This window comes from Adelges cooleyi, unplaced genomic scaffold, assembly GCF_023614345.1.
Source record: "Adelges cooleyi isolate 19-005CV unplaced genomic scaffold, UGA_ACOO_1.1 ACOO_flye_CR_arks_rails_tigmint_CR_PRNA_247, whole genome shotgun sequence".
Lineage (NCBI taxonomy): Eukaryota > Metazoa > Arthropoda > Insecta > Hemiptera > Adelgidae > Adelges > Adelges cooleyi.
In genome coordinates, this window is record NW_026095912.1 from 11,899,313 (window position 1) to 11,912,184 (window position 12,872).

The 12,872-nt window shown below is 34.8% G+C and overlaps 1 protein-coding gene across 2 annotated transcripts in view; it reads left to right on the forward strand.

Moving 5' to 3' along the window:
• The window catches only part of LOC126837126 (junctophilin-1-like), a 48,040-nt gene that overhangs the window by 14,417 nt on the left and 20,751 nt on the right, over positions 1–12,872 (forward strand). The window contains exons 2-7 of one of the 2 annotated variants that reach the window (XM_050570943.1): positions 4,918–5,272; positions 6,832–7,043; positions 9,038–9,106; positions 9,167–9,354; positions 10,709–10,873; positions 11,848–12,182. In XM_050570943.1, the coding sequence (XP_050426900.1) occupies positions 5,007–5,272; positions 6,832–7,043; positions 9,038–9,106; positions 9,167–9,354; positions 10,709–10,873; positions 11,848–12,182 (1,235 nt within the window). In that variant the 5' untranslated portion in view covers positions 4,918–5,006. Of the gene's footprint in view, positions 1–4,917; positions 5,273–6,831; positions 7,044–9,037; positions 9,355–10,708; positions 10,874–11,847; positions 12,183–12,872 lie in introns of both variants that reach the window. The other variant, XM_050570942.1, reaches the window with a different exon arrangement.

The following is a 12,872-nucleotide window of genomic DNA, read 5'->3' on the forward strand; positions in this document are numbered from 1 at the left end:
AGTGGTATACGGCTATAAAGCATGATAATATTTAATTATTTAACAACCGTGTAAATAATTAAACGTGAGCTAATAACGTTTATCGACCGCAAACGAGCTGCCTTTGAATGATGAACGTGGCGACCGTTTGTGTTTACATTCGTAACGTCTATACCTATGTATAACAGCTGACCAACCCTCGCGGCATGGTCGTCGCTAACAAATAATATATTACAATATAATATAGAAGACATATCGCCAATGACATGCAAACCCTTTGTCGAATCAACTGTCACTAACATTGTGTAGCTATAAGTTATTATATTATACCGATAGTAACTATTATGTTAATGGGTATAAAATAAATAGTCCTTAAATAGTCGATTAAAACAATGGCGGGCTACGCCGAATTTTTTTTTTTACATGAATATACGGGTGGGTGAGCACGCAAACTGTGGACTGTTGTAAAATATATACTATAGCTTAAGCATTAATTTCTAGTTCCTCCCCCCCCCCCCATAAAAAAAATCTGGCTACGGTACTGTCGAAGATAGACAATAATATATGAGTAAGCTAGAATCAAAATTCACATAATGCAAAAATCATATTTTTTTCAGAAAACGCAAAAAACAATTTAAATTCATATCTGACCTGATACTAACCACACATTTCAAGGCTTAATCTAGACCGGGTTTGGTTAAAAAAAAAAAAAAATTAAGCTTCAAAAAAGAAAAAAAATGTATGCTGCTGTTGTGTATGATATTACATAGTTTTGCACACGATACAGCATTTGGGTTTTTTTTTTAAACAAAATAATTAATAAAAAAAAACAATATTTTTGTATACGTTGTGTTACCGCTTTGCATTTACATGTACTTACATAATTAGGAAATTTGTTGTTTTAGAGCCTTTATTTTATTGTGTAACTAGTTTACTAATATATTTAGTTGTTTACACTAAAAAGATAATTCATATTTAACTAAAATCTGTATAAGTATGCTTGAGGTCGGACAAGGATCAATAATAATTGAACTGATTACAGAGTTATTTGTAATCTTTGTAATTAAAAAATGTGATTATTAAGATTACCGTTTACCGTTTTAAGTTAATATTATATTCAAATAAATTGCAAAAAAAAAAGAATAGAAATCTTACACTTATAAAAATATATCGTTATTACATATTAAATTCTTTGGTATTTATTATTTTTATTTACTATTTATACTTTTTAATATGGTCATTTGCTAGATTGCTACTTATACTTATTACTTGCTACTTAGACTTATTTTCAAATATAGTATACTTGAGCCGGTTATAACTTATAATTTAGGTTATATAAGTTAGGTTAAGCAAAATATGATTTATTTTTGCAAAATTTAATTCCTGTATTATATTACAGTTGCTTAGTACGTATATGATCGTCTCTGGTTGGAAATTAATGAGTTGTCGAATTTAGCACAGTAAAATGGTCCCAAAATATGCATTGCAGATTAATCATTAATAATACATGAAGTCTTGCTGTCGTCCTCTCAATATTTGTTCGTAGAATGTATAATGTATATTCATATGCACGTAGTATGTTATGATTAAACGAGTAATTTGAAAGTGACCTTTAATGAACTAATCCGTTATGCACTTATGTTATAAGCTGTTTACTGTGTGACTAGTCACAGTGTATGTGCATGACAACAGATACAGGAAAGTTAACACTTAGTTTGAATAGAACTTTGAAAAAGCTTTACTCCCTTGGCCAAAACGTGCAGCGCATTCATTTATTAGCAGCCAATTTATTCATATAATATTCCTTTATTTTTAATTTCATTTGAATAACATTTATAGTGAACTAATTTCAATATTTTAATTAGAGACGTCAAAGACAAAGTGGAGTTATATTATGTAGGTTAGGTTAGATCACATTCGGAATGAATGCCCGGTTGGGCTAGGTAATCCATTTAAAGCTAGACCCTCATATTCACCTCTCTTTAAAAATATGTCCATTTAAGTTAGTATTATATTATAAAGTATTATTAGTATTAATATTATAAAGTTGTCAAACATTTACCTCTTTTAGTATTTTCCAAAGTGGTATTTACTTTTGAAACTTAAATGCGAAAACTTATATTGTTTAATAAACTATTTACATAATGATGGAATGATTTTTTGAAAATGTTGATGCAAGTATAGGTAATGTCGGGTTTGAAATTTAGTTTAAAAGTAATTATCCAGACCAGTCCGCATTTTCATAAAATTACTCTTAAATTAAAAAGTGAATTAAATGTAAACGTTGCTTAACATTTAAGTTTGAAAAAGTTTCAGAACACTGTAAAGAAATACAAATAGTTAATATTTAGTAAGTTTAAAATATTTTAAAAGAACATAAACAAAAATGGGCACAGATAAAAGTAATACTACAACACACCCATCCTCCCGTTCTAAATTTTAGTAGTATGGTAATTATTTTGTAGCTGGGAAACTGTACAATTTTAATGTGTCAGTTGAGTGCAATTTGAATTTCAAGTACATTTCTATGTACCTATATATTATGTACTCGTATTATAAGTTTTTATTTCAGTAACTAATGAGGGTAATAGTTGCATGTATACCTGTTAGGTAAAAGTTTATATAAAATACATACAAGCAATAAAGTTAAAGTTTACATAGTAAAAAAAAAAATACATATTCTAATGTATAAAAAACAAAGCACACTTTTAATGCGTACAATTAAAGTACAGTGAGGGAGGAGCTTCAGCCTTCATAGCCTCCTTTGTATCCGCCCTTGGTTTCGTTTCATTGTTTTAAAGAGATAATAGCTAGGTACCTCTCGTTGATCGACGTCGAACCTACTTTATCGACCATAAGACGGCTATATTAATTTTTTTATTATAAGTCTATAGGCATTTTTCCGTTTTCGACACTTTAGAGGAGGGTTTCTGTGTTGATAAATAACTTTAACTTCTATCGAATAAATCAGTGGGCTCGCCAGAACTTATCACAACGTGTACGTAGTAAAATGAAAAAAAAAAAGTAATACATTGACTGCCAAATAGTTTTTAACTCGTTTCGAATCGAATTTCGGGTATGGCTTTTAAACAATCCGTGGTTTGTTTTTTTACATCCGTTTTTTAAACGCCATGTGTTCGATCCGCGGCATTCCGTTTTGGTCCGGAGGAGATGGGCGCAATCGTAATCGTTTGTTGTCGCATTCCATGCCAATCTTATATAGCATCGTATATTTCTTATATCTGTTTCGTCCGCATACGTATATTACAACTGGATAGCCGATTGAGCATTACAAGTCGGGAAAACGGCCAACTTTTCTTATCAACGCCATACGTGTTTACAACCGTCTCATTGATAAAAAAACAACAAATTCGGATATCATTCATCATTCTTCAACTACACGCTGTTAAAGGTAAATAATTGTAAACTCGAATATTGTTTTGTCTTAAGCGAGCAGGGGCACTTGGTTTAGACTTTAGGAGCGATATCACCGCCGGGTATGCTATTTGCGGTGAACGTCTGGAAACTAACCATCGCTGTCTTATCCAGACTGCCGGTTAGGTAATCTCGACTTGGCTAAAATGTAAATATTTTATTTCTTATATCAAATGAATCGTTCTAATTTGGACCGAAAAAACATTAAGGAAATTCGAAACAAATAACGCGTTTTCGAGAAAAAGAAGTACAAAATCAATCACTATCCGAACAGCTGTGACAGTATATATTATTCACGGTAATCCTTTATAAAGCTAAATCGTTAAAAAAAAGAAGAAAGGAAATCCGGACGTTTACGCTGTTCGACCACTGTCTCCGTCTATTTGTATTTGATTTCCTCTCGCAGGCTAAACGTTTTGTATAGCACTGGGTTGTGTTTTGTATACACTATTTCCTTCGACCCTGACTCAGGCATTCCGTCAGCGTGATTTTCGATTCTACTTATAACCACGTTTTGCTTGGCGATTTGTTTAGTATAATTTTCGACTTGTATCTCTAAAAATGTTGTACGGACCATAATATAAAAGGGCGAATGTAGAATGTGTAAGACAAAACAAATGACAGCTCTGAGACAGCCGTGTAAATAGTCTCGGACCTGCAATATGTACTTAATATGTCTTAAAGTGAAAGAATTTCTTCCACGATAACTCTGCGATGCGTAAATCACCATGAAATCAATTCCAATCTTACCAAAATTAAATTTAGCAATGATTTAAGGGGGAAAAGTCCAATTCCAGAAGTCAAAAACATAAAAGGAATTTTGTTTTGACTATTTATCGCCAAGCTAAAAAGGTGAAACGAATTTGTCTATTTTGACGGGAAAGGGTGAACCTGTGGTCTTATTAAGTAGGTATCTACCTTTGCTCGATTTTTGTTTTTGGGTTTATAGCTGTGTATACATTTGTGGCACATTATATATATATATATCGGTGTAGCGGTTAGGTAAAAGTTTTCGTGGATTTTATCAACCAGACACAATTAACGTGTACGCAATTAAAGTTTCAAAACTACTTTACATTTAGAAGTTACATAAAAGGCAGTAACATAAAGGCGGTACGCTATGCATCCTAGCAAGGTGTACAAACAAGTTTAGACTGCTAGGGTTTAATTCGTAAAACGAATCCTTACCTACTACAATGCTTACAATTATAATAATTTATAACGGAATAGTGCATTGTCATGTTCTGACAGAAAAATGATAAAAATTAATTAAATTCGAAACGCTATTTCGACCAAAAGTTAGACACTTGGTCTTAAGATGTCGGGTTGCTTGCACATTTACGTCAACGGCTCTTCAGGCATTACCAACCCGTTTGTAATTGTTTACCACCACCAGCTGTTACTTACTATGTAAATCAAAACCAACGGGGTCACGGACCTCACGAAAACATACCATTTGTGATTCTCATTGGCACTGTCGTTTGTTTGCACTGTATAATATAGGTGAGACGCGTTCCGGACTCATCAGTGGTGACAATCGGTGATGAACCGACCGCCTAGGTTGACGCGGTGGTGATGGTGGTGACAATATAATGCAAACTAGCGCACCAGTACCAAACCTCGGCCAACAATCGAACAACTCACCAGCGTCAACAGCGGCCACGGGCACAGCGACCACCAACAAGATCCTGATAAATGGTGGCCGGTTCGACTTTGATGATGGCGGTACATACTGCGGTGGATGGGAGGACGGCAAGGCGCACGGCCACGGAGTGTGCACCGGGCCCAAAGGCCAAGGAGCGTACTCCGGGTCGTGGCACTATGGTTTCGAGGTTTCTGGCGTGTATACGTGGCCCAGGTTTGTACATATATATATATATAGAGTTAGACTGTTTTTCCTACGACTTACCTTTTTAAGAGGACGCCACTCAGCCCATTTCTAAGGAGTATAGTATAGGTCATTTTTCACAAAATTTTAATTTAGGGCTTGATATTTTATTGATTGTGATTTTTTTTCAGACTATCAAAATCATTTCTGTAGGATAAATTACAATTTTTTCCCCATCAAGATCTAAGTACTTCCTCGTGTTTGTTTTGCATTTAATAACATGGGGAATTTTAATTTTTCATGGTTTTGAAGTGTAGTAATTCAGTTTTAAGATTTTTTTTAAAATAAATTTACAAGTAAGAATTTTTAAAAACAAAAAAAAAATGAACGAGGAAGTACTTAGAGTTAAGTTAGGGATCTGAAAAATTAGGGATTTCTTATTTGACTACTATCGAATAGGAGGGAGGGTAGGATAAAAATTGTCATCAAAAAAATATCTTCCAACAGGATTCATGTTAAATGTAAGTTATGTACGAATTCATATTGTTCTTTATTTTTCCACCTGTGCGACATGTCAGAAACGTTTGATTATCCATATTTTTTTTTCTTTCTTAATTGGCAGTAAACATTATTATTTATTTTAATTTTTGCATAATTAAACGGTGTTTAGGATCTAGTGCGTTGCCAACTAGGGTCGGCCATTTCACATTAAAACTAATTAATCGCATTTTAAACACTGTGCTCGTCTATTAAGCTAAAAGTTCAACAGTACCCTGGGCCATGACCCAAAAATCTACTTTGCTGGGAAACTAAAAAGTGTTGTTTGCCCAAAATCAAGACGTGTTCCAATTTCTATATTTTTTTAAAAATTAAGGTAATTTAAAATCGTTTTAATTATATTTACAATTTTAGGTTATATGCGATTACTTGCAAAAATTCAATAATATTTTAGTTGTCTCCATTAGTCATTCTTAACATAAGATTTTCATTAAGTTTATCCCAGTCATTTTCAGTTTCTTTGAATTATTTATTGGTGGCGCTCTACATTAATTTTTGCTCTATGCTATTTCATTTTGACAGGTATGTTGTATGTATCTGATATTAGCTATCAAATATCTAAATTACCTTCGAAATGACAAGCCGATTTAAGAATTTCAGTTTCTCGTAACTAAACAAATTAAATTTGCAATTTTTTCAATATTAAAACCCAATTATTCTACATTAAAAAAGCAAAATATCTGTTTCCCACGTAACCTATATAGTAAAGTTGTTAGAGTACTGGTATAACTTTACAGAATATCGAAGTCGGGCTATTCCGAGTAGTAGACTTTTTCCATGGCTTTAAACAAATTTAAATTCCAAGCCAATTTTAGTGGCGTTTAGGGGCACCAAACTTGAACTGATGCATATCGTCCTAACCGGACCGGAACTAACTAACATGGTTGCACGGTACGATTGGTGCACGATGTAGTGAACGTGGATAGGAAATCTAAATCTAAAAAATAGCAGATTTAAATGCGGTTTTTTTTTTTTCTTTTTGTATATATTCACACTGTATACTAATCGGTCGTCGATGTTGTCGCCTATAGTGGAAACACGTACGAGGGCCAATGGCAAAACGGAAAAAGACACGGGCTAGGCGTGGAGTCACGGGGCCGTTGGTTGTACAGAGGAGAATGGACGCAGGGGTTCAAAGGTCGGTATGGTGTAAGACAGTCGGCGACGACAAATGCCAAGTACGAAGGCACATGGGCAAACGGACTGCAAGACGGCTACGGCTCGGAGACGTACGCCGACGGAGGTATGTACATCTGGTTTTTTAACATTTTTTTTTTTTTATTATTATACACACTTTCAGCGTGCAAAAAAAAAAACCATTTTGTGACCTATGAATGAAATTAAAACGTCGTCGCCCTTGGAACCGGCGACGATGCCAAGTTTAGACGAGCCAAACGTCCGGCAAGACGTTTTTTCTCTGCGTAAAGCACATACATAATATAATATACACAATATATATATATATATATAATAAACCCAGTAGTATATATTTGTTTTCAATTTAGATTCGATACGGTAACATCAGCAAGACTCGGGGCTCGTCATTTGGGTTCGTTCAATTATTCATACCGTTTTATTTCCTAAGCGGCGGCTAAACTACCGTTGTCGGGGTCGGGTTAATACGGGCATAAGTACTTTTTAAAAATGCACGTGCAACCTAATTAACAATGTAAAAGTAGAACAATCGATGGAAAATGGCGAAGGTGAATTTTCTCGTGTAGGTTTAAAAGGATACGAATGACGTTATATTTTATCGAAAACCAAATAATAGTTTTAATAGAACAGCAGCACCACTCGTTAAGACTCAACGGTCACGAAGGCTTTTTATCATTAGCGTTTTGGTTTTAAATAAAGCTGATACGCTTAGAACCGAATATTTTGGCCGGGCAAAACGAGTTGTTGCCAAATGGGCTCAGACTACAACAATATAAGCGCGGTTTGTGTTCAGAATGTGTGTGTGTGTGTACACAACATACAGTTTAAAAAAACTCATAGGACTGTTTTAATTTAGGTAAAAAAAAAAAAAAAAGTTAATGGAAAATGATTCGTTGGCAATATTTTTAAAGAATCCGACCTTGTTTAGTGTCCATCTTTTGAATTTCTATACATTTAAACATAAATAGTGTATTGACAATGCTCAAAATATCCCACAAAAGTTCTACAAATAACGCAAAACAACTTACGTACAAGATATAAAAAAAATATAAACAAAATACTTGTTTTGCATAAAAATGAAAGTAAAAAATCAAAATAAATTATTTTCGTGTTAACTAGATGCCAACGTACCGCATCTTATTTTCCTTACTGCAACACAATAAGAATTTCTCAGAATTTAAATAAACTCCAGTACGATCATCTGCAATTTGTCAGAAACTTTAACCAATAAGGGCAAGATTTCAGATTTTGTTGAAGATTTACTTAACACTGTCTCTCGGTAATGAATTAAGATACATTAAGTAACATTCATTATCATTTATATTCTTAATATACGTATTATCATTTTTCTGATTTCAGTTATTATTATTATCTTAAATTTCCGTTTATTATTTATATAATATAATTGTATTTTATCTATATAATTATTTAAATTGTAAAATATTGTTACAATTATTTATGTGAACACACTGCGAGTGGGTTGTGCCACAACGCACCCCGTATAACAAACAACTTCTATTTTAAAAACAGTTGTTTCTGTCAAAATTTATTTAGTATTTTATAGACTAATAATTGATTTGAATAATGCTATTAGAATGCTATCGAGTAAAACATCATCATTTGTATTATTCGTTAGTTAATTTAATTTTGCCCAACTCCGAGTGTAGTTTAGTGTACAAATATTGTAACATTGTTAAATTGTGCCATATTTTTGAGGCGAAAACGGCTAGCAGTCTAGCTTCTAGATTACACTTTTCACATAACGATCATGGTTGAAATATACAGGTTTTTGCACATCGTCTCGAATTGTTATCTTCAAAAACAAAATGGCAGCGTAAGGAGATATCAATTTTATTACATATCCTTTACATTTTACTGTGTGTACATGATTTTGGCTCCCTTTACTCTGACACATTTGTTTTTGTCGTCGAATATTTGACGAAGGCGGGCAATATCCTTGTGTATTTCAATCGTGATAACGACCATGGCTTTTAGGTAATGCCGACATACCGTTACTAGATGCTTTAGAATCGCGTTTGAACCGGAGGAATGCTTACAATCCTATCTATTTTTTGCACACAGGAACGTTTCAAGGTCAATGGATGCGCGGCATGCGACACGGATACGGTGTACGGACGAGCGCACCGTTTGGTATGGCATCCCATTGCAAGCCAAACAAATCCGATATCAGGAATTCATTGTCGTCGTTAGGTAGCGAGGACCCGCACAAAGTCGGCAGCCTGTCGGAAGAATCATGTCTGGGCAGCGAGGGCCGGGACAAGAAGCTGGACGACACCAGGGGAGGGTTCGTGTTGAAGGCCAACAGCGACGAGCAGCCCAGCAGGAGGAAAACCCTCGTGTCCAAGTCCACGCACGGCTTGAAGAGGACTCTGATGTCCGTAAGTACAACGACAAGTCAGCACAACGTCTCCAAGGGAATTGCCTGGGCTCGATGGGAGTCCCTGGACGTTCCATTGACTCCAAGGGAATCCCTAGAGAGAACTCCAGTGCTGTCCACCCAGACAAATTAAAGGTTCTATTCGATGCGGGTCGGTTAAAATGGAAATTCTGCAGCATAGGTGGTTAATTTAGTGGTGTAAGTCATAATAATTTAGCAGAGAAATAATTGAGAAAGACGTGGAAAATTGACGGCTTAGGAGATAATATAAGAGATTGTGCGTTTGGACGGGGCCGACTTCATTAACGCGGCCGCAGGAAAGGTGAGTAGGTAAATAAATGCAAATTAAAATAAAGTGCCCTTAAGCTCTGACGTTTTTTAAGCAGCGAACGCAACGTTTTCTTATAAATACTCTCAATATAGTTGGTGTTCTGAATAAATATATTATACCATTATGGACAGAACAGATAAAAGCCCTCGTTGTGTATACTAAATAAACACAAACCTCATTGTAAATACTTTTAATCAAAACGTATAGATTAAAATACCATTTCTTCATCGAGTCCTGGTCACAGCTTCTTTACTAAATTCTTCTTATCTTTAAATGATTATCATATTTAAGTAGACGATAAAAGTTTTCGAAGGAGTCTAAACAAATAATTTACTCTTAAGTGCGCTTTCAAAAGACAAACTAAAAGACGTCGCATTTAATTTTATATACTTGCAAAAATTTCATTTTTATAAATACAATATTTTAACGACGATACGTGTTTTGGTAGTAAATAAATAAAAACGAAAAAAATATTTTTAAAAGACCTATTCTTGTTTTCTATTTTAGTTAGTGAAGTTGCAATCCAATTATAATTGGAATAGATAGGTTTGAATAAAAAAGCCTTCTGTAATGGTTGTGTTCATTCACTCAAAATTGTTGAAAACTTTAAAAGAAGAATCAGAGTGTTTTAGAACATTTAGGCGCACGTTCAAGTATTTCTTTTTTTTTTCCATTTCATTTCATCGATGACTCATCGTGACCACACTGCCTAGTTATTTATTTTGGCAATAGTTATGGGTTTTTACATTAATCCGTGACTAGATCGAACATGTTTTTTGGCTCCGCGACTGTATTGCGGGTCTAGTGACCGCTGTTAAGTGTATAACTATTAACTTGGTATACATAAAAAAAATTTTATGTGTATACATCTTGTTTTCATTGATAATAAACTTCGTAACTACTGTGCTGGGTCAGCGCTGTGTGTTTTGATCATCGGGATTCCGTTAATAAGGGTCAAGGGCGGGGAACCAACTAAATCATATCTACACGTCTACGTTAACCGATCGAGATCGAATGGTTTTAGGGTTTCAAAATGAGAAAGCAGAGGAGCACCGGAGAGCTGGAAAAGAAAGTGGCTGGCAGCATCAGAAGCACAGCCTCTTGCACGTCGTGGATCAGCACCGGTTCGTCACAGTCGGCCATGGGCGAATCCTACAACACCGATTCCAACGCCAGTTTCATCGTTGAGGTTTGTTATCCCTTGTCAATATAGATATACTAAATATATATTGAACGCTGAATCTAGGGTTTCCCTCAAGCAGGGGACGAAAAATGCTAACACAACTACAGTTTTTACAAATTTAATATAAAGATTTTGAGAATTCCTAAGAAAATGTAAAGATTTGTGCTATTTTATTTTCAAACTACCCAACCTTACTCTGGAATATCATTTTGCTAACTCTGGAACTATTGCTTCCAAAATACACTGATAGCCAAAAAAATCGGGCGAGTGTACACTGTTCAAAATGAAGAAAAACACATTTTTGTGAAAACCAATTATTTTTCAATGAAAGATATCAGTAATAATATAACTATTGAACTGTTGTCTTTTTGAGTAATCCGATATATAGGGAAGGCGTCTTCCCCTCCTTTTTTACGGTAATCGTGATGCCTTTTATGTCATCAGTTGGATAGTCACTGGTTTAGAATTAGAAATGGTAAAAAGAGAAGCTAATTTGAGTACAAGGCTAGTTAAAAAAATGCTTTCTGGTAGATCAATAATTATTTTAATACTCTTTTGTGAATAGTTATGAAATACCTACTAATGCAATTATAATGTGTTAATATTTTTTTTTAACGAAACATTATTAAAACTGATTTATTTTTACTCATAACTATTAGTATTTATGACAGTCAATAGACTTATATAATCAAATTAAATTTATGAAGGGCTAAGGGGCTTTAGGCCCTTGATTCCATTCATTTTAGCTGGACGTTTTAATAGTATTCTATTGTACTTACTGAAAGTCGATACATTCGTTTTTAGGGTTGTGTTTAGGGTCTGTAAATTTGTACTATTGTACTTCCAAAAATACAGATCTCGTCGCTTCTAGAGCAGGTGCTTGTTTTGTATACTGTCAGATAGTGTAGGCTATTGACAGATAGTGCATGCAATAATTGGTTGATGTATGTATTTGGTATATATCTGTCTGTTGGGCACAGGACGAGCACATGGACGTCAACACCACCGAAACGTACATTGGCGAATGGAAAAACGACAAACGATCGGGTTTCGGCGTGGCAGAACGAACGGACGGGCTTAAGTACGAGGGCGAATGGTTTGGCAACAAAAAATACGGTTACGGAGTGACCACGTTCAAAGATGGCACCAAAGAGGAAGGCAAATACAAGAACAACGTGTTGGTGACTTCGCAGAAGAAAAAACACTTGTTCCTCATCAGGTCGGCCAAGTTCAAGGAGCGGATCGAGGCGGCTGTAAATGCATCCCACAGAGCCTCCAAGATTGCCCTGCAAAAGGCCGACATAGCTATTTCCCGGTGAGTTTATTATAATTATTTGGCAAACTTATGCAGTGTGATTCCAAAAAAAGGCTAAAGCCCATAGCAAGGCAAACGAGTCCTCGCGTGGTTCCCGTGAACTGTAAGGAAGTGTGTGTACAATTTGGGGAGTAGGGTTCGATTTTCTCACAATTAGAAGGAGAGAAATAAGCAGACGGTCGATTGTGCTCTTTTAAAGCAGTCCTGGATCAGGAAACCAGCAGAGTGATCAATGGACATTAACGTAGAGTTTGTCATTCCCGCATGAGAATCAATAACACTATAATTACCGGCGCGATAAAAACTTCAGTAGTTAATAAAGAATAAGCTTATTAGAATTTAAGTACATAAGTCTATGTACCTACCATACAATTTCACTATTTAACTCAAATTTAAGGTGTAAAATTTGCCTGTTTCGGTATGGAACGTGTTGGATATATTTTGGCAATCAAAGCACTGGGTATTACTTTGTTTATATGGGTAATGCTTGCTATCGAACTAACTTGAAGTCATATGTTCTGGTTAATCCACAAAAGGTTTTATTATTTTTGCCAATATATTTTTCCAATATTCACGACACTGATAATTTAATTTCACATAGTTAATCGGGGGCATACATCATTTTACCGGGAACTATGAAGGTTATTGAGAATATTAGCATTCAGTCCAACCCAATTATAGGTATATTAT